The following is a 25732-nucleotide window of genomic DNA, read 5'->3' on the forward strand; positions in this document are numbered from 1 at the left end:
TACTAAAAATAATAAACGGTAACAGTAAAATAAATAAAAAAACAAATAAGTTGTAAGTATTTTTTTAAACTAAATTCTCTTTGAAAATATACCTCAAACCTTCAAAATTTATACTTTAGATCAAAAATAAATTTTTTTGGTCGTTAAATGTTTTGTTCCAAGACTTTTGGCCACCGCTGTATATATGTATGTATGTATGTATGTATGTATGTATGTATGTATGTATGTATGTATGTATGTATGTATGTATGTATGTATGTATGTATGTATGTATGTATGTATGTATGTATGTATGTATGTATGTATGTATGTATGTATGTATGTATGTATGCATGTATGTATATATGTATGTATGTATGTATGTATGTATGTATGTATGTATGTATGTATGTATGTATGTATGTATGTATGTATGTATGTATGTATGTATGTATGTGTGTATGTATGTATGTATGTTATGTTATGTATTTAATGTATTAATTTTTTGTTGCGTGTGGCTATGCTTGCGTATGTCTGTATATGTGTTGATATGTGTATGTATATATATATATATAGGTATATATATATATATATATATATATATATATATATATATATATATATATATATATATATATATATATATATATATATATATATGTATATATATATATATATATATAGAGAGAGAGAGAGAGAGAGAGAGAGAGCAGTGGCCAAAAGTCTTGGAACAAAACATTTAACGACCAAAAAAATTTATTTTTGATCTAAAGTAGAAATTTTGAAGTTTTGAGGTATATTTTTAAAGAGGATGTTGTTTAAAAAAATACTTACAAATTATTTATTTGTTAATTTATTTTACTGTTATCGTTTATTATTTTTAGTATAAAAATTTATCATAACATAAAATATGTTGTTCCAAGACTTTTTGCCACCACTGTATATTTTTTTAAATTCATAAGGTTATTGTATGATTTATCTTGAATGACAGTCTGTTATATTTAAAAATTATTTGTGTGTGCTATTTCCTATTTTTTTTCTTTAAGATTTCCGATAGACATATTTGTGGCTCATGGCGGGGTTCCCGGTCGACTCTCACCCCTGGTCTGGGGAACTGCTTCGGATAATTTGCACTTTTCAGTTCTGGTCGGTTGCTCCGGGCGAATCCCCATCGTTTGGCTTGGCGAACCGCTTCGGATAATTTGCACTTTGTGGTTCCCGACTAGTTTCCGGCCACCCATACCGCGTTCGGTTTGGTGTAGCTGCTTCGGATAATTTGCACTTTGTGGCTCGCGGCTGGTCTCCGGTTAATCTATGCCGTTCGATCTGTGGAACCACCCCTATCAGTTTGCACTGTGTGGACCGTTACCGGAGACCTTCCAGCCCGTACCGCTTGGTCGAGTTGGACCGATACCCTTGCCGGCCCGTCCTGTGAGGGCTGGTGAATCGCCCTGGATTCGTGGCCGGGGTCCTGGGAGATCTGAACCTTACAGAGAAGGTAGGCTACAAACACTAAAAAAGCAACTAACCCTAAACCGCTGCCCTTACCTCAAGGCAAGGGCATGAGGAGCATTTGGCAACGACTTCTTCCTAAACTAACCCAGACCGTACCATCGGCTTTGTACCGTTCACTACCTACATATAATTTCCTCCGCCCCTACATCTGTGTTTGCACTCCACCTTAATTCTCTTCCCTCGGGCATCGGACGACAAAAAACCTCATAGCCATGCTAACGCGCCGCCTCTTACTAACTTCACCCCATCGCCCTAACCCTAACTCTAACCCAAAATATAAAACAGTAAACTATGTATAATAAATAACAAAAACAAAAAATAACAAAAAAAAACAAAAAATAACAAAAAATAACAAAAAACCCTAACCCCAACCCTAACCCTTACCCTAACTCTAACCCTGGTTAGGGTTAGGGTTAGGGTTAGGGTTAGGGTTAGGGTTAAAGGGCCCACGAGGGGCGTCCTTCAATTGTAAAATGCCTTTAGACGCACGTGTCTAGTCGTCTCGTTGCATCGACCTAGAGGAGTTTTCAGATAGATCTTGCGCTTTGGGCTCAGTTAATCGGTCTGTATCCATTGTAAACACGGTGTCTGCCGTTAGAAAATCGTTAACCAGGCGTTTGTGAGCTTTAACAACCATCCCTTTGAGTTTAAAACGAACGTTTCTTCAAAAGCCACTCGAGATGGAGGTACTCACGGAGGTTTGTTACGGTAACAACCCTGTGGTTTGCCATCTTCTTTCTTTCCGCAGCGTCGCAAACGCATCGGCCGGTCTCTTAGGTGACGAAAAAACGTCTGATCTCTCGACTGGAATGCTTAACGTACTAAGGTTAGTAGAGTTAGTACTAAGAGTTGCATCTGGCCGCCGTAATTTTCTTCGATGATGTCTTGAAAATTTCGTGACGTCGTTTTCAAACCTCTAGGGTCGATTTTAACCTTCGACCTTAAAGTCGATTTTAGCCTTCGGTGTGGCTCTGTACAACTTTTGCGGTGAAAAAGCTTGCGCGGAGTCTACAGTTGTATTTAGCCGACAGACGCTGGCAACGCAGAAACAGAATGACTCTTGGGCGGCGCAAACCGAGTGTTCAGCAAATTTCTAGCATTTTACGTCAAAGCGGACAATCTGCACGACAAATAAAGCTAACTTTCTCGTTGCAACAGTTAGTCACTGGACGTTGGACGAGTGTGTACAGCTGTTTTGCGTCGAAAGCCGACCGGTGGTCGGATGCGACTCTTCTTTTCATTCGAAAATCAGAACCTGGCCATCAGTCGTGTATCACCATCGAATGCTTAATGTAGTGATTTCTCGAAACGACAAAAGCTTGTAAAACAAACAGCTTCGCTGTACTGTTGCCTAATATGTTAACGGATGGCCAGGAACAACTTTGGTCTGTAATGAATGAGTTCGTTTTTCCGTTCGAGGCACTAATTACTGCAGTTTTAAAAGTCACCTAAAGTATAAGCTCATCTCTCCATTCAAGAAAAACAAGCATCAGAGTTTCGGAAAGTTTGCATGCACGACACCACCATCGATGATACTTAAACAAACAGAAAATGAATTGCAAAACAGAACCACTGAATTGCAAAACATAACAACGGACAGCTTGTAAAAAGCATGGTGATGAGCTTCTTCAATCCAATCAAGGAACCAAGCATCACAGTTTCGGCAATGGTGCATGTGCAAATCAGCAAACTGTGATACTTAATCAAACAACTTCACTGTTTTGCTTAGTTTAAGAACGGATGGCTAAGAACAACCTCGTTAGTGAGTATGAAGTCATCTCTTCATTCAAGGAATTAATAATCAGAGTTTTAGAAGTCTCTTACGTGCGATACTACAATCAACGGTACTTAATCAAACAGCCTCTCAGAATGGCCTAGTTTGAGAACGGAAGGCTTGGAACAACCTTAGTAGTGGGTCATCAGTTCAACTTTTCATTCAAGGAATTAAGCATCTAAAACCTGAAAAGTAAAAAGAAGAGCTCTTTGTTAGAAGTTCTTATTTTTATTTTTCCTCAACTTCTATTTCTTTTCTTTTTTTCTTTTTTTTTTTTAATGATAGTTTTTCTTTTTTTTTATCTATTTTGTTCGTTTAAATTAATACAACAGGCGTTTTAGGTCGTTTCTGTAACATTATTTAACACTTTAAATTGTAATAAATATTTGAACAGAAGAAAATCCTTTTCGTAACGTTAAAATGTCATAAGAACATTTCATCTTTACCAAATACGCTTGTAAAAATAGTTTAACTTTTAAAGTTTGTTGTATATGTCTTTTAATTTAGTGAATCGCAATTTGGATTTTCTTAGGCGCACATCTACTTTAGTTGCTTTTTCTTAAAGAAAGGTCACCAGAGTTTTCTAACACAGCCCCTGCAGCATAATCTTTAACAAAATACTCTTTTGAAAAGTTTTACATTGAAATAAACAAAAGCCATTTGCGTAAGTAGAGATAAATTAGAGAATAAAAAGTGCATAAACGCCTCGCTACTTTGATGAAGAAGAAACGGATGACTAGATGCAACTTTTTAATTTCGCGTGCTTTATTTGTCGTGCAGATTGTCCGCTTTGACGTAAAATGCTAGAAATTTGCTGAACACTCGGTTTGCGCCGCCCAAGAGTCATTCTGTTTCTGCGTTGCCAGCGTCTGTCGGCTAAATACAACTGTAGACTCCGCGCAAGCTTTTTCACCGCAAAAGTTGTACAGAGCCACACCGAAGGCTAAAATCGACTTTAAGGTCGAAGGTTAAAATCGACCCTAGAGGTTTGAAAACGACGTCACGAAATTTTCAAGACATCATCGAAGAAAATTACGGCGGCCAGATGCAACTCTTAGTACTAACTCTACTAATCTTAGTACGTTAAGCATTCCAGTCGAGAGATCAGACGTTTTTTCGTCACCTAAGAGACCGGCCGATGCGTTTGCGACGCTGCGGAAAGAAAGAAGATGGCAAACCACAGAGTTGTTGCCGTAACAAACCTCCGTGAGTACCTCCATCTCGAGTGGCTTTTGAAGAAACGTTCGTTTTAAACTCAAAGGGATGGTTGTTAAAGCTCACAAACGCCTGGTTAACGATTTTCTAACGGCAGACACCGTGTTTACAATGGATACAGACCGATTAACTGAGCCCAAAGCGCAAGATCTATCTGAAAACTCCTCTAGGTCGATGCAACGAAACTACTAGACGCGTGCACCTAGCGGCACGTTACAACCGAAGGACGACCCTCGTGGACACTATACGAACGCAATTTTTCTTTGTCCCCAGGCTTCCAAACCGTAACCTCATCCCCCTCCAATCCTAACCCCGTAATTCTCTTACTCCTTCCCCCCCACCCCTCTTAAAAAAAAAAAAAAAAGAAAAAGAAAAAAAGAAAAAAGTTTCCTTTTCTCTTTTTTTCTAGCTTTTAGCCGGCCCTCCGCTAGAAGGGAATAGGGAGTAACGAAGGTTTGACATCAAAGTAGCGTTTCGTATAAGATTTGCTTGGCAAAATTTGACAATTTTTATAAAAGCCAAGCACTAGTTCAAACTGGAGATAATAAAGCGAAATCGAATGATCTCACTTCTCAAACCACTGAGCTGCCATTGGTCGGCAGTGTCATGTTTGGAGACTATTGAGCTGCCATTGGTCGGCTGTTTAATCGTTGCGATTGGTCGGCAGTTTTATCGTTGGAGACCATTGAGAGATATAAAAGGCACTTTTTTTTTTTTTGAGCACAACATTAAACGCTAAATCGTTAGATCTTGTTATAAAGGCACCCTTAAAATGCCGAATTGAAAAAAAAAACAAAAACAAAAACAAACAGAAAAAAAAAATGAAACCAAAACGGGCATTCTTTTAAGCATAACGTTAAAAGCTAAATCGTTAGAGGTTTTATTAAAAAGGCTCCTTTAGGATGCAAAAGACAAAAACGGAAAGTTTTGCTTTCCTGGCCACAAGCGATAAAATTGTTAGTAAAACGCACTCTAGCATTCTCACGTTTCAGACGTGACCCAATGTTCGAGTACTCGAACAGGTCCGCTCTACCGTGAATAAAGGTGGAACTAACACACACTACCAACTAGTCACTGTGTTGGTTTCCTGAAATTTCTACAGTCCATGAAACGTATCTTGTACAGAGTTCATAATTTTGGATCATGAATGGGCTGCTCAAATGAGCACTCTGCCCAATTGAAACAAAAGAAAAAAAAGAAAAAAAAGAAAAAAGAAACCGAAACGGGCATTCTTTTGAGCATAACGTTAAAAGCTAAATCGTTAGATGTTTTATTAAAAAGGCACCTTTAGAATGCGATGTCCTAAAATATTTTCCTCGATATTTTAAAAAGTAAACAAATACAAAACTAAGCCTCACAACTGGCGACAACTTTCAATAAGCAAACAAAGCAACAACCTTCCTTTCGAATTCTTTATATTTTAAACGAAGACGAACAAAGAAAAACAAAAACACAAACAAAAACACAAACAAAAACAAAAACACAAACAAAAACAAAAACACAAACAAAAACAAAAACACAAACAAAAACAAAAACACAAACAAAAACAAAAACACAAACAAAAACAAAAACACAAACAAAAACAAAAACAAAAACAAAAACAAAAACAAAACAGAAAAGGGAGAAAGAGTGAGTCGACTGATTTCGCTCAACTGCCTTAGACGAGAAGTCATAAACGTTTGCTTGTGCCAGCAAATTGCAAATTAAGTTGTAAATGAACTGCACCGCAAAAACTTAACCACAGTTTATTAAGCATATTAAGCCTTTGCTGACATGTTAGGACATTTTAAGCCTTTGCTATTATCATGAGGCTTTTGCTCCACGAGCCAAAAAAGTACGCTAGAGTTGACAAACTGCATCGCGGTCGAAAAGTATAATTACGCCAACACTTTTATCCGTTTTAAGCATTTCGTTTTCGCACGAACAACAATTAAAGCAGCTCGTTGTGCTTAACGACGTTCGTATTTTTTTTCGAAGCCAAAACTTCGGCTATAAGTAGAATAAAGAGGCACTTCGAAAAACAACAAAGCTGTTCGCAGTCGATAGCAACGAGCGACAACATCTCTGCGAGTCTGGCATCAAGGTAAACAATTTTTTTTACATTTTCATTTGTTAGTGCCACTTTTGTGTACATTATGTATTCAAAAATTTCTTGCTGACGCTAGATGTTTCGTTTTCAATGAACAACAGTTGCAACCTCTAGCCGTTTGCTAAAACAGCTTGCTAGGACAACCAAATCAATCATATGTTGTGAAAATTTCTTTTTGTTCAACTGACTAAGGAAGATCGAGCGAACGCTTTTTTTTTTTATAACTTGTTTGTATCATATTGCTATTAAGAAAACAGCGTTGTGTATACTAAACGTGACATAATTGGCAATTATCCGTAACTAAAAATAAGATAGAAATTACAAACTTGATACCATATTTTAATTACTGTAACAAAACTAGACGTCATCGCGTGAGAAAATAAATGTTTATGACACATAACCTATTTTTTTGTTTTTTTTTTCTTCTCTTTTTTCCTTTTAATCTCTTTTCTTTCGTCCAAAAAGCGTTTTGATTTTTGCCTCGCCACAAGCGATGAAATCGATAAAAAAACCTGCTCGGACATTCTCTATTCTCAACAACAAAAGCAATCAAAGTTCTAGCCCTCGAGCACGTGCGCCAACAGGTTGATGAAACCGTTCAAATATGCTCGATCGCTAGAATTTAAAAAAAGAAACAAACCAGAAACAAACCAAAACAAATAAAACAAAAACAAAAATGGACATCTTTAGAACGCTTAAATTTTATTAAAATATTTTCCTCTGCTTTTTTGACCAGCTAAACTGTCGTAAAGTTTTTTCGGTGCAGTTCATTTAAAAAACTTAGTTTTCAACTTTTAAACGTTTTAGACTTCTCGTTTAAGGCAGTCGAAAGAAATGAGTCGACTCACTCTCTCTCTCCCTTTTCGGTTTTGTTTTTGTTTACTTGTTTTTGTTTTTTCTTCGTTTGCCTTCGTTTGCCTTTGTTTGCTTTTGGAAAAGTTGTCGCCATGCGAGACTTAGTTTTTTTTTGGCTCAATTTGTGATTAAGTGAAGTTCTAGTCTTGAAAGTATGCAAAGTGTGGGCCAATCTGGTGGCTGGAGTGATGACACGTGAATGCTGGAAATTCCAGACTTTGAGCGGATCCAGCTAGCATAGAAAGAAAATGTAACATTCACGTGGGTCTCTCCTAAGCGTGCCATTGGTCGGTCTGCTGGCCTTAAGTACCCCCCCCCCCCCCCTCAACGTCACGTTTGCTCAACTTTCTCGGTCTTTGGCGCCCAAAGAAAGCTCGAGGAAGGATAAAAATGGCGAGGTTTCGGTACAGCGTTTTCTGTTTTTCCTATTTGTTTTTGTTTGTTTGTTTGTTTCGTTTGTTTGTTTATTTATTTAATCGTTTTTTTGTTTGTTTCGTTCGTTTGTTTGTTTGTTTCGTTTGCTTCGTTTGTTTCGTGATGTTTTGTTTTCCCTTCTTGATGGCACAAAACAGAAGCAAACAAGACTTTCGGTTATGTTCGGTTATATTCGGTTCAATAAAAGTTTGTTGGTTTCTGCACAACAACAACAACAAAAGTCCCTCTGTCCCTCAAAAGCAGTTTCTCCTCTGTCCAAAAGAAGAGCCTCTTTGTAATCGATCTTGTCTGAATGCAGCTCTCCTTTTGCCTATAGGTTTTTATTCCAACCCTTTTGTTGTTGTTAGTGCCATGTTGTTGTTATTGTTATACTCTGTAAAAGCAGTTGTTGCTGTTGTACTTGTTTGTTGTTTCTAAAGACACTGTTGTTGCTGCTGTTTGCGCTGTTAGTAATCACCCACTTGGCTTGTATTTTTGTTTTTTGTTTTTTGTTTTATTTATAAACACTCTCTGAGTAAGTTTTTATGCTTGCAATGAGTGTTGTTAATGTTCACCCACTTTGCTTGTTTTGTTTTTTTTTTTTTATTTATTTTACCAACACCCTTTGGGCCAGTGATGCTGTTGCTGTTGTTTTTGTTATAGCTGCAATGAGTGTTTGTTAATGTTCACCCACTTTGCTTGTTTTGTTTTTATTTATTTTTTTATTTTACCAACACCCTTTGAGCCAGTGATGCTGTTGCTGTTGTTTTTGTTATAGCTGCAATGAGTGTTGTTAATGTTCACCCACTTTGCTTGTTTTGTTTTTATTAATTTTTTTATTTTACCAACACCCTTTGAGCCAGTGATGCTGTTGCTGTTGTTTTTGTTATAGCTGCAATGAGTGTTTGTTAATGTTCACCCACTTTGCTTGTTTTGTTTTTATTTCTTTATTTTATCAACACCCTTTGAGCCAGTGATGCTGTTGCTGTTGTTTTTGTTATAGCTGCAATGAGTGTTGTTAATGTTCACCCACTTTGCTTGTTTTGTTTTTATTAATTTTTTTATTTTACCAACACCCTTTGAGCCAGTGATGCTGTTGCTGTTGTTTTTGTTATAGCTGCAATGAGTGTTTGTTAATGTTCACCCACTTTGCTTGTTTTGTTTTTATTAATTTTTTTATTTTACCAACACCCTTTGAGCCAGTGATGCTGTTGCTGTTGTTTTTGTTATAGCTGCAATGAGTGTTTGTTAATGTTCACCCACTTTGCTTGTTTTGTTTTTATTAATTTTTTTATTTTACCAACACCCTTTGAGCCAGTGATGCTGTTGCTGTTGTTTTTGTTATAGCTGCAATGAGTGTTTGTTAATGTTCACCCACTTTGCTTGTTTTGTTTTTATTAATTTTTTTATTTTACCAACACCCTTTGAGCCAGTGATGCTGTTGCTGTTGTTTTTGTTATAGCTGCAATGAGTGTTTGTTAATGTTCACCCACTTTGCTTGTTTTGTTTTTATTAATTTTTTTATTTTACCAACACCCTTTGAGCCAGTGATGCTGTTGCTGTTGTTTTTGTTATAGCTGCAATGAGTGTTTGTTAATGTTCACCCACTTTGCTTGTTTTGTTTGTGTTTTTGTTTTTGTTTATCAATACCCTTTGAGTCAGTGATGCTGTTTCTGTTGTCGTTGTTATAGTTGCAATGAGTGTTGTTAATGTTCACCCACTTTGCTTGTTTTGTTTGTGTTTTTGTTTGTTTTTTTTTCATCAACACCCTCCTAGTCAGTGATAGTGTTGCTGTTGTCGTTGTTATAGTTGCAATGAGTCTTATTAATATTCACCCACTTTGCTTGTTTTGTTTGTGTTTTTGTTAGCTTTTTTTTCATCAACACCCTATGAGTCAGTGATAGTGTTGCTGTTGTCGTTGTTATAGTTGCAATGAGTCTTATTAATGTTCACCCACTTTGCTTGCTTTGTTTGTGTTTTTGTTTTTGTTTATTAACTCCCATTGAGTCAGTGATGCTGTTGCTGTTGTTGTTATTATAGTTGCAATGAGTGTTTGTTAATGCTCACCGACTTGGCTTGCTTTGTTTGTTTTTTGTTTTTTGTTTTATCAAAACCTTGTGAGTCAGTGATGCTGCTTTTGTTATTTTACTTGTAATTAGAGTTGTTACTGTTCAGCCGCTTTGGTTGTTTTTTAATCTATCTTATTTTATCACCACTCTCTGAATCGGTGATGATGTTGCTGATGCTGTTGTTGTTGTTTTACTTGCAATGATAGTTGTTACTGTTCAGCAACTTTGCTTTTATTCGTTTTTGTTTGTGTGTTTGTTAGTTGTTTTTTTTTTATCAATATCCTCTGAGTCAGTGATGCTGTTGCTGATGCTGCTGTTGCTGTAGTTGGTTTTTATGCTTGCAATGAGAGTTGTTACTGTTCACCCACTTTGCTTGTTTATAATCTATTTTATTTTGTTAACACTCTCTGAGTCAGTGATGTTGCTGTTGTTATTATGCTTGCAATGAGAGTTGTTACTGTTCACCCAGTTTGCTTGTTTTGTTTTTTTATTTGTTTTGTTTTTTTTCTTTTTTGTTTTTGTTTTGTTTGTTTTTTTTATCAATACCCTCTGATTAAGTGATGCTGTTGCTGTTGTTATACATGCAATGGTTGTTGTTACTGTTCAGCCACTTTGCTTGTTTTTTTTAATCTGTTTTGTTTTTTCAACACTCTCTGAGTCAGTGATGCTGATGCTGTTGTTGTTATTATGCTTGCAATGAGAGTTGTTACTGTTGTAGTTATGTCTGTCATTTGTCCTTGTTAGCAAGTTCTATTTGCCCTCTCTTGCCTTTTTTCAACACAGTTTCTTTCTTTGAGTCATATGGTTGCGAGATCCTCTCAAACTCCATCTCTTTATTTATTTGTTTCTTTTTTTTTTCTCATTCTCCTTCTCATAATAGCAATCACTGTTGCCACCATGCATGTAATGCTAGTTGCTCTCGTTCTTCTTCTTTTGCTAGTGCAAGCTTTGTTTCTTCTTGTTGCTCTCTTTACTTTCTTCTTGCTCTTTTGCAGAGGACTCGAAAAAACACAGCTCTTCGCTGTAGTTGTGTTTCTCATCAATCCACGCAACATTCCAGGATTGGATACAGGCAGAAGAAAAAAAACTCTCACTAACTGTTTTCTTTTTTTTTTAGCTTAAACCGTTGCAAACAAACACCTGAACATGTCTTCTTCACAAGAAAACAACTCTGTTGTTGCTTCTTCTCCAAACTCTAAAGCAAAAAAAAAAGAAAAGAAAGCAGTCACAAGAACAGAGAGACTTAAAGCTCAAAAACAAAGTCAGGGCCGCATTAGTTGCAGCGTGTGGCTCCGTAAACAGGGTTGTACCTTTCTATGGTACCAAGAAGAGGTACGCTGTTAGCTGTCCGATGCCTTTGTGCAAACATTCCTCCACAAGCATTAAAAGACACTTGACTAAAAAAGATCATTCTTGGACTTTGGATGAAGCTTCCATCTTTTACTCTGCAATGGTCAGGAAGTTTCAGCATGCTCGTCTCGAACGCAAGTCCGGCTGTCCAAAACCTTACCCCTGTTTGCAATGTTGGAAGTATTACGACCGACTGGACATACACTTGAAAGAGACTCATTTCTACGATTCCAAGATGATCAAACAAAAGATTGCAGAGGCAAAGCGATACGACAACGACAAGCTCTATGTCCCTCAATTTATTCGACCTGCCTTCTTTGGTATTAAGCCAGTAGCTGAACAAGCGTCTGCATCAGGCTCTGCATCCTCTGCTCCTGGGCCTTCCTCCTCTTTTTCTTCTCCGGTTCTTTCCTCTGATCCTCTTTTAAGCTTGCCCTCACCAGTTGCTGGTTCGTCCGAGGCTCCTTCTGCAAACCAATGCACCTCTGTAGAAAACAAAGAGCTGAACACCGAATCCGTCCTTGACTCTGATTTCGATTCCTTAGAGCACTTGGTTTCCAGCTCCTATGTCTTGACCGAAGAAAAGAGACTCTTGTTTCAGCTGGACAAAGATGCTTTTCACTTTTATTACCAGTCAGCAGATGAGCTCTTCAGAGACTTTGAAAAGTGGCTTGTGGTAGCCAACAACAACACTTGGTCACAAGCAAAGATCTACAAAAATGCAGTTGTGGAAATATTGACTTGTTGTGACAGCACGTTGACGCTGCACCCAAACGCCCTCACCAATTCCAATGTTTTGGAGGATAGATACTTCTCCTTGCACTTTAAGAAAATTCAGCTCAATTCCAAGCTGAGTGAACTTGACCAAACAAAAGCCATGTCTTGTCACACGTTGTACAACCGCCTTGTCTCCCTTTGTCTCCTGTTTCGTTTCAGTGAAGCTAGAAACGTCTATTTCGGACTTTCTCATGAGGCCATCCGACGTTTGCGCTGCAAGGTGGATGAGTTGCGAAAAGTGCTGAGGCCCTTTCGTTCTTTGAGGAGGAGCCTTGTGAAAAGAAGAAAAAGCATCAACATCATCAATGTCAGTTTGCTGACCGAATATGGCAAGTCTGCATACGTAAGAGACTTAGTGGAATCGATTAGAAAGGCGTCTCTTCCGCTGACTAGAGACAATGCTGTGTCTCTACGAAACCATCTTCTGCTCTCTGTCACTGTAATTAACAGTTTAAGAAAATCTAACGTTGCTCTTTTAAACATTAGAGACTACATGGCTGCTGAGAAGAGTGAGTGTGGATATTGCATTGTGCAAGAGCGCTACAAAACAGCATACAAGTACGGAGCCAAAAACATTCTAGTGCCGAACGACTTGAAAGTTTTGATCGATATTTATTTGCTGAGATACAGAGACCTTCTTGTCAACGACTCTCACTACATGGCTGCAGACACCAAGACTGTTTTGGAGTTGAGCGACTGCTACAGACCCCTTTTTCTTTCGGTGAGAGCCAACAAAGACGAAGGTGTGACACTAGGTGCAACTAGAGTGCCTGTTTACCAGATGGGTTCCTCTGCTATCACCTCTAGCCTGACGTCCTGCTTCAGAAAAAGCCAAGTAAACATTCCCATGAAGCGTCTTACTCCCACTTGCATTCGCGGTTCGATAGCCACTTACTTTGCCAACAACAGCAAAGAAGATCGCGAGCGGTTTGCTACACTCTACATGAAGCACAGCAGACACACAATGGATAGCTTTTATGTGTCCCAGTGGAACGCTGCAGAGGAGTTGCGCTTTGCCCTAGGCATCGGACAGTCCTTCGGAGTCATAGAGTCTTTGACTGTTGAAAAGTCTGAGAGACCACCAAAGGAGGAGAAGGATGTGATGGACTGGCTCCGAACTAATGCAGAGGAGTACGGTTTTCATGATGTTGAGGACATTTTTGAGGAAGATTCAGACTCCGGTTCTGACTCTGAAGAATGTGCTGCTACTTTCGGTTGTACCACAGTGGTTCCATTTTCTCCAGCTGTAGAAAACAATGCTCCTTTAGAGGACAGCAACGAACATGTTGTAGATTTCTTGTGTGAACCTAGCTCAACTCCTGTTTCGTCTGTTCCATCTGAACAAACAATCGCTGGTCCAGTTCTTGAACTATCCCCTGCTCTTGCACAACTAGTTCCTAACGAACAAGCTGTTTGTATGGATGTAGATCAGACTCTAGCTGTTCCTGTTGGCACAGCTTGTTCTCCTCTTGCATTAACATTATTTCCTGATGAACCGGATTTTATTGAACACCATGCACAACTTTCTCCAGTTTACTTTAGTGAGCAAGTGGTTGCCAAACCTGTTTCTGCTGCTCCTGCTCAACAAGTTGCTTTCAGTCCTTCAAAAGAGGTCTTTTCTGTTCTGCTGGAAACAGTGTCTAATGTTGCTTCACAGCAAGATAATCTTATGGCTGTCACACGTGTTTTCCATGCTCCTCTTGAAGCTGCTCATCTTGAACCAGCTCTTCTTGAACCTGCTCATAAGCAAGTGGATGCCAAACCTGTTCCTGTTACTCCTTCTCTGCATGTTGTTTTTAATCCTTCAAAAGAGGTCTTTTCTGTTCCTCTGGCTCCTAATCTTGTTGCTCGTCAGCAAACGATGGCCAAACCCAGTTTGTTTCTTTCAGCTGTTCCAGTCCAACAGGCTGATACTGTTCTTGAAAAACAGCCCTCACCTGGTGCTGTTCAATCTGTTGGTAGTCTACTTAGCCAAAGTCTTGCTTGTACATCCAGAGGTAAATTCTTTTTGATTTTTGATTTTTATGCAAATCTCAACACGCTTTCAAAAAATGAAAATGCCCAAATCAACTCCTTGCCCTATTGTTAATGTTAAAGCTGTAAAAAAAAAAAAAAAAAAAAAAAAAAACAATAAAAAAAGACGAAAAAAAAAAAAGAACAACACAGAAGTGTGTATATATTTGTTGCAGGACTAATTCTGTGATTGCTTAAATGTTTATACAAGTGAATGATACTAAAACTGATTATGTTTTAGAAGTAAAAGATCCAAGAAGAAAAAAAATCAAGTTGGAAATGCCATCTTTCACTCAAGAACTCATCGGTAATGTAAAACCTAATTTATACAAAGATATATAAACACAAACCTCTTCTTGCACAATTTCAGATGGTTAACTGTTAACAAAATCTAGCCATCATTGCTAAGTGCACTTTTAGAAAGTTGTGTCTACCCGATTTCTAATGATGAAGTTAGAAACATGACCGTTAGAAATCATGCACAGCTTGTTATCATCTCTAACACTTAGAAACTGTTGATGGTTTTTATGAATTAGAAAAATGAACATGGTTTTATTTTATTTCAGGATCAACTCAGACAAGACCAAAGGAAAACAAAGCAGAAGTTAGCCAATGCCAATTAGGTAATCTTTCAAAAACCAGTTATTGCTATCAGTGCAAACAATAAGGTCAACAAAAAAAACAAATAAAAAAACAAAATAAATCTTGTCATGCTTCAGAACCAAATGAATGTTCGATTTAATCTCTTTGTGTTATGACTTGAGTTTGTAAAATTTTAGATGAAATAGTTGAAAAGCTGAATGCTTGCCCTGGCCACAACGAATGGTTCAACACCAGAAGTTTTCCTCGATGTGCAGCTTTGGTGTTGGCATACATCTTGCAAGACGTGTTTACAGATGTAAGCTCAAGTTGCTCGTACAAAGATTACCTTGGCATCTTGGCAAATCATAGCAGTGACAAGCTCATTCATGTCTTGCAAAAGTACTCCTACCGAAGCCATATTAAAGACAAAATTAAAAACATGAAGCTAAAAATTCAAAAAGAGGGTAGTTTAGAAAAGTTTGTTCAATATGGCAATATCGTGAGACCATTTATGTAGTTTAGATAAGTTTGTTCAGTTTGGCAATAAAGATGGGCCTTTTGTGTAGTTTGTTTTATCTATGCTTTTGCAAATATTTTTATCTGTTTCGCTAAAGACATAATAAACAAGAAGTTCTGTTAAACTGTTCTCACATTTCTTATTTAAAGATAGTTCAAACTTTTTTTTATCTTTAAAAAAAAAAAAAAGAAGTCGTTTTGTTATTCTGTGAAAACTTTTAATAGAGTTGCATTTAGAATTACTTCTGATGTTTTTAAGAGTTTGTTAAAAAGCAAAATAATATTTCCTGTGATGTTAAACTGCATAAGTGAAATTTAAAAAAGGAAAACTGCTCCAACCATTTTTCGGAAAAAGAAATCAAAAAGTTCCTTATTTTAAAAGATCTAGACATCCATTTCTTCTTCAGCAAAATAGCGAGGCTTTTTTATGAACTCTTACTCTCTATTTTTTCATATATTTAGGATTTTAGATATTTAATCTAAAGGATTTTATTTAGTTCAATGTAAACATACATAGAAGTATATGATGTTTTTTTTTGTTTGTTTTTTTTTTATGCAGTCTAACTTTTGTTTCACTTCTATTTTATTTTACGTTTATCTTGTATTTTATCATGCCTTATTGGTTTTTGCGTTTTGTGATGTCAAGCTGCGTAAGCTAAACTTAAAAGAGGAAAACTACGCTAACTTTTCTTTGAAAAAATATTCAAGAAGTACCTTAAACGAAAGAGAAAGCACACGAATCTTGCCATCCAATTCTTCTTCTGCAAAGTAGCGAGGCTTTTTATGTACTTTTGCTCTCTAATTTATCTCTATTTACGCAAAGGGTTTTATTTCAATGTAAACACGTATAAAAGAATACTTTGGTAAAAATAATGTTAAAGGAGTTGCGTAAAAAAAACGTCTGAATAAAGTTTCTTTACAAAAAAAACAACTTAGAAACAAGCGCGCCTAAGAAAAACCAGATCGCGATTCACTAAGTCAAAAAACGAAAGAAACAAAGTTTAAAAGGTCTTTCTAGACAACAAATTCTATTTTTGGCAATGCAGTTTTTGTATTTATGCAACCTAACTTTTGTTTGACTTCTATTTTATTTTACGTTTACCTTGTATTTTATCTTGCCTTTTTGTGTTTTGTGATGTCAAGCTACATAATCTAAACTTAAAAGAAGGAAACTAGGCTAACTTTTCTAGTAGAATATTATGTTGTTGGTTTTGTATGCAGCCTAACTTTAGTTTCATCTATATTTTATTATTTTGCGTTTATCTTATATTTTATCTTGTCTTTTTGAGTTTTGTATTTTGTGATGTCAAGCTACATAATTTAAACTTAAAAGAAGAAAACTAGGCTAACTTTTCTTTGAAAAATTGTTCAAAAACTACCTTACACCGATAGAGATAGCTCACGAATTTAAAAAGTTGCATCTATTCATCTTCTTCTTCAGCAAAGTAAAGCTTTTTATGCACTTTTACTCTCTAACATACCTATTTTTGCGCAAAGGATTTTATTTAATTCAATTTAAACATGCCTAGTAGATTATTATGTTGTTGGTTTTTCATGCAGCCTAACTTTAGCTACATCTATTTTTCATTTTACGTTTGTCTTATATTTTATTTTATCTTTTTGTGTTCTGTGATGTCAAGCTACATAAGCTAATGTTAAAAGAGGAAAGCTGCGCTAACCTTTCTTTGAAAAACTATTCAAAAACTACCTTAAACAAAGTAGCGAGGCTTTTTATGCGCTTTTACTCTCTAACATACCTATTTTTGCGCAAAGGATTTTATTTAATTCAATTTAAACATGCCTAGTAGATTATTATGTTGTTGGTTTTTTATGCAGCCTAACTTTAGCTACATCTATTTTTCATTTTACGTTTGTCTTATATTTTATTTTATCTTTTTGTGTTCTGTGATGTCAAGCTACATAAGCTAATGTTAAAAGAGGAAAGCTGCGCTAACCTTTCTTTGAAAAACTATTCGGAATCTATTTTTGAGATAATCTAGATTTAAAAGAGGAACACTACGCTAATTTTGCTTTGAAAAAACTCTCGAAAACTACCTTATTCGATAGAGATAGCACACAAATTTAAAAAATTGTATCTACTCATCCACTTCTTCTACTGCAAAGTACTGAGGCTTTTTATGCACTTTTATTCTCTAACATACCTATATTTGCGCAAAGGATTTCATTTAACTCAATGTAAACATACATAGAAGAGTATTGTTACCCGTTTATTTTATGCAGCCTAACTTTAGTTTCATCTATATTTTATATTGCGTTTACCTTATATTCTATCTTGCCTTTGTTAGTTTTGTGTTTTGTTATGTCAAGCTTCATAATCTAATCTTAAAAGGGGAAAACTGCGCTAACTTTTCTTTGAAAAAGTACTCAATAAGGACCTAAATCGATATAGATAGCTCACGATTTTAAAAAGTTGCATATAGTCATCTTCTTCTTCAGCAAAGTATCGAGGCTTTTTATGGATTTTCACTCTAACTTTCCTATATTTGCGCAAAGGACATTATTTAATTCAACTTAAACATGCCTAGTAGATTATTATGTTGTTTGTTTTTTATGCAGTCTAAACTTTGTTTCATCTATATTTTACGATTAACTTATATTTTATCTTTTCTTTTTGAGTTTTGTGTTTTGTGATGCCAAGCAACTTAAGCTAAACTTAAAAGTGGAATGCTACGCTAACCTTTCTTTGAAAGTCTATTCATAAACTACCCTAGACAAAAGCTAGATTTAAAAGAGGAAAACTACACTATTTTTACTTTGAAAAAACTTTCGTTTCAAAAACTACCTTAATCTATAGAGATAGCACACGATTTTAAAAAGTTGCATATAGTCATCCACTTCTTCTGCAGCAATGTAGCGAGGCTCTTTATGTACTTTTTCTCACTAGTTTTCTTACATTTACGCAAAGGAATTCATTTAATTCAATCCAAACATATATAGAAGATTATTATGCTACGATTTTTTTTTTCTTTTATGCAGCCTAACATTTATTTTACCTACATTTTATTTTACGATTAACTTTTATATTACCTTTCCTTTTAGTGTTTTGTGTTTTGTGATGTCAAGCTACATAAGCCAAACTTTAAAGAGGAAAACTACGCTAAGCTTTCTTTGAAAAACTATTCAAAAACTACCTTAAACAAAGTAGCGAGGCTTTTTATGCACTTTTACTCTCTAACATACCTACATTTGCGCATAGGGTTTTATTAGATTCTAAAAGAGTATTACGTTGTTGTTTTTTTATGCAGTCTAACTTTAGCTCCATCTATATTTTATTTTACGCTTATCTTATATTTTATTTTGTCTTTTTGAGTTTTGTGTTTTGTGATGTCAAGCTACATAAGCTAAACTTAAAAGAGGAAAGCTACGCTAACCTTTCTTTGAAAAGCTGTTCAAAAACTACTTTAGACATAATCTAGATTAAAAAGAGGAAGACTACGCTATTTTTGCTTTGAAAAAACTTTCGAAAACTACCTTAATCGATAGAGATAGCACAGGATTTTAAAAAGTTGTATCTAGTCATCCACTTCTTTCACAGCAAAGTAGCGAGGCTTTCTATGCACTTTTACTCTCTAACATACCTATTTTTGCGCAAAGGATTTTATTTAATTCAATTTAAACATGCCTAGTAGATTATTATGTTGTTGGTTTTTTATGCAGCCTAACTTTAGCTACATCTATTTTTCATTTTACGTTTGTCTTATATTTTATTTTATCTTTTTGTGTTCTGTGATGTCAAGCTACATAAGCTAATGTTAAAAGAGGAAAGCTGCGCTAACCTTTCTTTGAAAAACTATTCAAAAACTACCTTAAACAAAGTAGCGAGGCTTTTTATGCGCTTTTACTCTCTAACATACCTATTTTTGCGCAAAGGATTTTATTTAATTCAATTTAAACATGCCTAGTAGATTATTATGTTGTTGGTTTTTTATGCAGCCTAACTTTAGCTACATCTATTTTTCATTTTACGTTTGTCTTATATTTTATTTTATCTTTTTGTGTTCTGTGATGTCAAGCTACATAAGCTAATGTTAAAAGAGGAAAGCTGCGCTAACCTTTCTTTGAAAAACTATTCGGAATCTATTTTTGAGATAATCTAGATTTAAAAGAGGAACACTACGCTAATTTTGCTTTGAAAAAACTCTCGAAAACTACCTTATTCGATAGAGATAGCACACAAATTTAAAAAATTGTATCTACTCATCCACTTCTTCTACTGCAAAGTACTGAGGCTTTTTATGCACTTTTATTCTCTAACATACCTATATTTGCGCAAAGGATTTCATTTAACTCAATGTAAACATACATAGAAGAGTATTGTTACCCGTTTATTTTATGCAGCCTAACTTTAGTTTCATCTATATTTTATATTGCGTTTACCTTATATTCTATCTTGCCTTTGTTAGTTTTGTGTTTTGTTATGTCAAGCTTCATAATCTAATCTTAAAAGGGGAAAACTGCGCTAACTTTTCTTTGAAAAAGTACTCAATAAGGACCTAAATCGATATAGATAGCTCACGATTTTAAAAAGTTGCATATAGTCATCTTCTTCTTCAGCAAAGTATCGAGGCTTTTTATGGATTTTCACTCTAACTTTCCTATATTTGCGCAAAGGACATTATTTAATTCAACTTAAACATGCCTAGTAGATTATTATGTTGTTTGTTTTTTATGCAGTCTAAACTTTGTTTCATCTATATTTTACGATTAACTTATATTTTATCTTTTCTTTTTGAGTTTTGTGTTTTGTGATGCCAAGCAACTTAAGCTAAACTTAAAAGTGGAATGCTACGCTAACCTTTCTTTGAAAGTCTATTCATAAACTACCCTAGACAAAAGCTAGATTTAAAAGAGGAAAACTACACTATTTTTACTTTGAAAAAACTTTCGTTTCAAAAACTACCTTAATCTATAGAGATAGCACACGATTTTAAAAAGTTGCATATAGTCATCCACTTCTTCTGCAGCAATGTAGCGAGGCTCTTTATGTACTTTTTCTCACTAGTTTTCTTACATTTACGCAAAGGAATTCATTTAATTCAATCCAAACATATATAGAAGATTATTATGCTACGATTTTTTTTTTCTTTTATGCAGCCTAACATTTATTTTACCTACATTTTATTTTACGATTAACTTTTATATTACCTTTCCTTTTAGTGTTTTGTGTTTTGTGATGTCAAGCTACATAAGCCAAACTTTAAAGAGGAAAACTACGCTAAGCTTTCTTTGAAAAACTATTCAAAAACTACCTTAAACAAAGTAGCGAGGCTTTTTATGCACTTTTACTCTCTAACATACCTACATTTGCGCATAGGGTTTTATTAGATTCTAAAAGAGTATTACGTTGTTGTTTTTTTATGCAGTCTAACTTTAGCTCCATCTATATTTTATTTTACGCTTATCTTATATTTTATTTTGTCTTTTTGAGTTTTGTGTTTTGTGATGTCAAGCTACATAAGCTAAACTTAAAAGAGGAAAGCTACGCTAACCTTTCTTTGAAAAGCTGTTCAAAAACTACTTTAGACATAATCTAGATTAAAAAGAGGAAGACTACGCTATTTTTGCTTTGAAAAAACTTTCGAAAACTACCTTAATCGATAGAGATAGCACAGGATTTTAAAAAGTTGTATCTAGTCATCCACTTCTTTCACAGCAAAGTAGCGAGGCTTTCTATGCACTTTTACTCTCTAACATACCTATTTTTGCGCAAAGGATTTTATTTAATTCAATTTAAACATGCCTAGTAGATTATTATGTTGTTGGTTTTTTATGCAGCCTAACTTTAGCTACATCTATTTTTCATTTTACGTTTGTCATATATTTTATTTTATCTTTTTGGGTTCTGTGATGTCAAGCTACATAAGCTAATGTTAAAAGAGGAAAGCTGCGCTAACCTTTCTTTGAAAAACTATTCGAAATCTATTTTTGAGATAATCTAGATTTAAAAGAGGAACACTACGCTAATTTTGCTTTGAAAAAACTCTCGAAAACTACCTTATTCGATAGAGATAGCACACAAATTTAAAAAATTGTATCTACTCATCCACTTCTTCTACAGCAAAGTACTGAGGCTTTTTATGCACTTTTATTCTCTAACATACCTATATTTGCGCAAAGGATTTCATTTAACTCAATATAAACATACATAGAAGAGTATTGTTACCCGTTTATTTTATGCAGCCTAACTTTAGTTTCATCTATATTTTATATTGCGTTTACCTTATATTTTATCTTGCCTTTGTTAGTTTTGTGTTCTGTGATGTCAAGCTACATGAGCTAATGTTAAAAGAGGAAAGCTACGCTAACCTTTTTTTGAAAAAGTACTCAAAAAGAAACTAAATCGATATAGATAGCTCACGATTTTAAAAAGTTGCATATAGTCATCTTCTTCTTCAGCAAAGTATCGAGGCTTTTTATGTATTTTTACTCCCTTATTTACCCAAATTTGCGCAAAGGACTTTACTTAATTCAACTTAAACATGTCTAGTAGATTATTAAGTTGTTTGTTTTTTATGCAGCCTAACTTTAGTTTCATTTATATTTTATTTTACGTTTATCTGATACTTTATCTTGTCTTTTTGTGTGTTGTTTTGTCAAGCTACATAAGCTAAACTTAAAAGTGGAAAACTACGCTAACCTTTCTTTGAAAATCTATTCAAAAACTGCCTTAGACATAAGCTAGATTTAAAAGAGGAAGACTACGCTATTTATGCTTTTAAAAAACTTTCGAAAAATACCTTAATCCATTTAGATAGTACACGAATTTACAAAGTTGTATCTAGTCATCCACTTCTTCTATAGCAAAGTAGCGAGGCTTTTTATGCACTTTTGCGTTCTAATTTATCTCTGTTTACGCATATGGTTTTTGTTTATTTCTATGTAATGATATACAAAAGAGTATTTTGTTAAAGATTATGCTGCAGGAGCTGCGTAAAAAAACTCTGGCGACCTTTCCTTAAGAAAAAAGCAACTGGAAGACATGTGCGCCTTAGAAAATTCAAATCGCGATTCACCAAATTAAAAGACGAAAAGAACGAACTTTAAAAGCTCTCACTAGACATTTGTGTTTATGATAGGCAATGCAGTTTTTGATTTTATGCAGCCTAACATTTGTTTCATCTATATCTTATTTTACGTTTATCTTATACTTTATCTTGCCTTTTTGAGTTTAGTATTTTGTGATGTCATGCTAAATAAACTATACTTTGCTAATTTTTATTTGAAAAAATATTCAAAAACTACCTGAATTATAAGCTAGATCTAAAGGAGGAAAACTACGCTAACTTTTCTTTAAAAAAATATTTAAAAACTACTTTAAACATAAGCTATATCCAAAAGAGGAAAGCTATGCCAACTTTTCTTTAAAAAAATATTTAAAAACTACCTTAAACATAAGCTAGATCTAAAAGAGGAAAACTACGCTAACTTTTCTTTGAAAAAATACTCAAAAACTACCTTAAACATAAGCTAGATCTAAAAGAGGAAAACTACGCTAACAATTCTTTGAAAAAATATTCGAAAACTACCTTTAAACATGATTTAGATTTAATAGATGAAAACTACGCTAACATTTCTTTGAAAAAACATTCAAAAACTACCTTTAAACATGATTTAAATTTAAAAAAGGAAAACTACGCTAACATTTCTTTGAAAAAATATTCAAAAAGTACCTTAATCGAAAGAGATAGCTAACTTTCTCGTTGCAACAGTTAGTCACTGGACGTTGGGTTAGGGTTAGGGTTAGGGTTAGGGTTAGGGTTAGGGTTAGGGTTAGGGTTAGGGTTAGGGTTAGGGCCCACGAGGGGCGTCCTTCAATTGTAAAATGCCTTTAGACGCACGTGTCTAGTCGTCTCGTTGCATCGACCTAGAGGAGTTTTCTGATAGATCTTGCGCTTTGGGCTCAGTTAATCGGTCTGTATCCATTGTAAACACGGTGTCTGCCGTTAGAAAATCGTTAACCAGGCGTTTGTGAGCTTTAACAACCATCCCTTTGAGTTTAAAACGAACGTTTCTTCAAAAGCCACTCGAGATGGAGGTACTCACGGAGGTTTGTTACGGTAACAACCCTGTGGTTTGCCATCTTCTTTCTTTCCGCAGCGTCGCAAACGCATCGGCCGGTCTCTTAGGTGACGAAAAAACGTCTGATCTCTCGACTGGAATGCTTAACGTACTAAGATTAGTAGAGTTAGTACTAAGAGTTGCATTTGGCCGCCGTAATTTTCTTCGATGATGTCTTGAAAATTTCGTGACGTCGTTTTCAAACCTCTAGGGTCGATTTTAACCTTCGACCTTAAAGTCGATTTTAGCCTTCGGTGTGGCTCTGTACAACTTTTGCGGTGAAAAAGCTTGCGCGGAGTCTACAGTTGTATTTAGCCGACAGACGCTGGCAACGCAGAAACAGAATGACTCTTGGGCGGCGCAAACCGAGCGTTCAGCAAATTTCTAGCATTTTACGTCAAAGCGGACAATCTGCACGACAAATAAAGCTAACTTTCTCGTTGCAACAGTTAGTCACTGGATCGTTGGACGAGTGTGTACAGCTGTTTTGCGTCGAAAGCCGACCGGTGGTCGGATGCGACTCTTCTTTTCATTCGAAAATCAGAACCTGGCCATCAGTCGTGTATCACCATCGAATGCTTAATGTAGTGATTTCTCGAAACGACAAAAGCTTGTAAAACAAACAGCTTCGCTGTACTGTTGCCTAATATGTTAACGGATGGCCAGGAACAACCTTGGTCTGTAATGAATGAGTTCGTTTTTCCATTCGAGGCACTAATTACTGCAGTTTTAAAAGTCACCTAAAGTATAAGCTCATCTCTCCATTCAAGAAAAACAAGCATCAGAGTTTCGGAAAGTTTGCATGCACGACACCACCATCGATGATACTTAAACAAACAGAAAATGAATTGCAAAACAGAACCACTGAATTGCAAAACATAACAACGGACAGCTTGTAAAATGCATGGTGATGAGCTTCTTCAATCCAATCAAGGAACCAAGCATCACAGTTTCGGCAATGGTGCATGTGCAAATCAGCAAACTGTGATACTTAATCAAACAACTTCACTGTTTTGCTTAGTTTAAGAACGGATGGCTAAGAACAACCTCGTTAGTGAGTATGAAGTCATCTCTTCATTCCAGGAATTAATAATCAGAGTTTTAGAAGTCTCTTACGTGCGATACTACTATCAACGGTACTTAATCAAACAGCCTCTCAGAATGGCCTAGTTTGAGAACGGAAGGCTAGGAACAACCTTAGTAGTGAGTCATCAGTTCATCTTTTCATTCAAGGAATTAAGCATCTAAAATCTGAAAAATAAAAAGAAGAGCTCTTTGTTAGAAGTTCTTATTTTTATTTTTCCTCAACTTCTATTTCTTTTCTTTTTTTACTTTTTTTTTTTTAATGATAGTTTTTCTTTTTTTTTATCTATTTTGTTCGTTTAAATTAATACAACAGGCGTTTTAGGTCGTTTCTGTAACATTATTTAACACTTTAAATTGTAATAAATATTTGAACAGAAGAAAATCCCTTTCGTAACGTTAAAATGTCATAAGAACATTTCATCTTTACCAAATACGCTTGTAAAAATAGTTTCACTTTTAAAGTTTGTTGTATATGTCTTTTAATTTAGTGAATCGCAATTTGGATTTTCTTAGGCGCACATCTACTTTAGTTGCGTTTTCTTAAAGAAAGGTCACCAGAGTTTTCTTACACAGCCCCTGCAGCATAATCTTTAACAAAATACTCTTTTGAAAAGTTTTACATTGAAATAAACAAAAGCCATTTGCGTAAGTAGAGATAACTTAGAGAATAAAAAGTGCATAAACGCCTCGCTACTTTGATGAAGAAGAAACGGATGACTAAATGCAACTTTTTAATTTCGTGTGCTATCTCTTTCGATTAAGGTACTTTTTGAATATTTTTTCAAAGAAATGTTAGCGTAGTTTTCCTTTTTTAAATTTAAATCATGTTTAAAGGTAGTTTTTGAATGTTTTTTCAAAGAAATGTTAGCGTAGTTTTCATCTATTAAATTTAAATCATGTTTAAAGGTAGTTTTTGAATGTTTTTTCAAAGAAATGTTAGCGTAGTTTTCATCTATTAAATCTAAATCATGTTTAAAGGTAGTTTTCGAATATTTTTTCAAAGAATTGTTAGCGTAGTTTTCCTCTTTTAGATCTAGCTTATGTTTAAGGTAGTTTTTGAGTATTTTTTCAAAGAAAAGTTAGCGTAGTTTTCCTCTTTTAGATCTAGCTTATGTTTAAGGTAGTTTTTGAGTATTTTTTCAAAGAAAAGTTAGCGTAGTTTTCCTCTTTTAGATCTAGCTTATGTTTGAGGTAGTTTTTAAATATTTTTTTAAAGAAAAGTTAGCATAGTTTTCCTCTTTTGGATATAGCTTATGTTTAAAGTAGTTTTTAAATATTTTTTTAAAGAAAAGTTAGCGTAGTTTTCCTCCTTTAGATCTAGCTTATAATTCAGGTAGTTTTTGAATATTTTTTCAAATAAAAATTAGCAAAGTATAGTTTATTTAGCATGACATCACAAAATACTAAACTCAAAAAGGC

The 25732-nt window shown here is 35.0% G+C and overlaps 1 protein-coding gene across 1 annotated transcript; it reads left to right on the plus strand.

The window, feature by feature from the left end:
• The first annotated feature begins 11025 nt into the window (after positions 1–11025).
• Positions 11026–15252, plus strand: LOC149892590 (uncharacterized). Its single transcript, XM_090080057.1, has 4 exons — positions 11026–14034; positions 14292–14357; positions 14617–14673; positions 14830–15252. Exons 1-4 carry the CDS (start codon positions 11262–11264, stop codon positions 15147–15149), a joined length of 3216 nt encoding a protein of 1071 aa, XP_089936183.1. The 5' UTR covers positions 11026–11261; the 3' UTR covers positions 15150–15252.
• Positions 15253–25732: the final 10480 nt, after the last annotated feature.

This window comes from Hydra viridissima, unplaced genomic scaffold (assembly GCF_058129835.1).
Source record: "Hydra viridissima isolate aposymbiotic clone 2 unplaced genomic scaffold, HvirCarnegie_v1 scaffold_2, whole genome shotgun sequence".
Lineage (NCBI taxonomy): Eukaryota > Metazoa > Cnidaria > Hydrozoa > Anthoathecata > Hydridae > Hydra > Hydra viridissima.

Coding starts and splice junctions, on each gene's coding strand:
- LOC149892590 (XM_090080057.1), top strand. CDS start 11,262: ATGCCTTTGTGCAAACATTCCTCCACAAGCATTAAAAGACACTTGACT. Junction 14,035..14,291: donor TCTTGCTTGTACATCCAGAG/GTAAATTCTTTT, acceptor ATTATGTTTTAG/AAGTAAAAGATCCAAGAAGA. Junction 14,674..14,829: donor AGTTAGCCAATGCCAATTAG/GTAATCTTTCAA, acceptor GTAAAATTTTAG/ATGAAATAGTTGAAAAGCTG.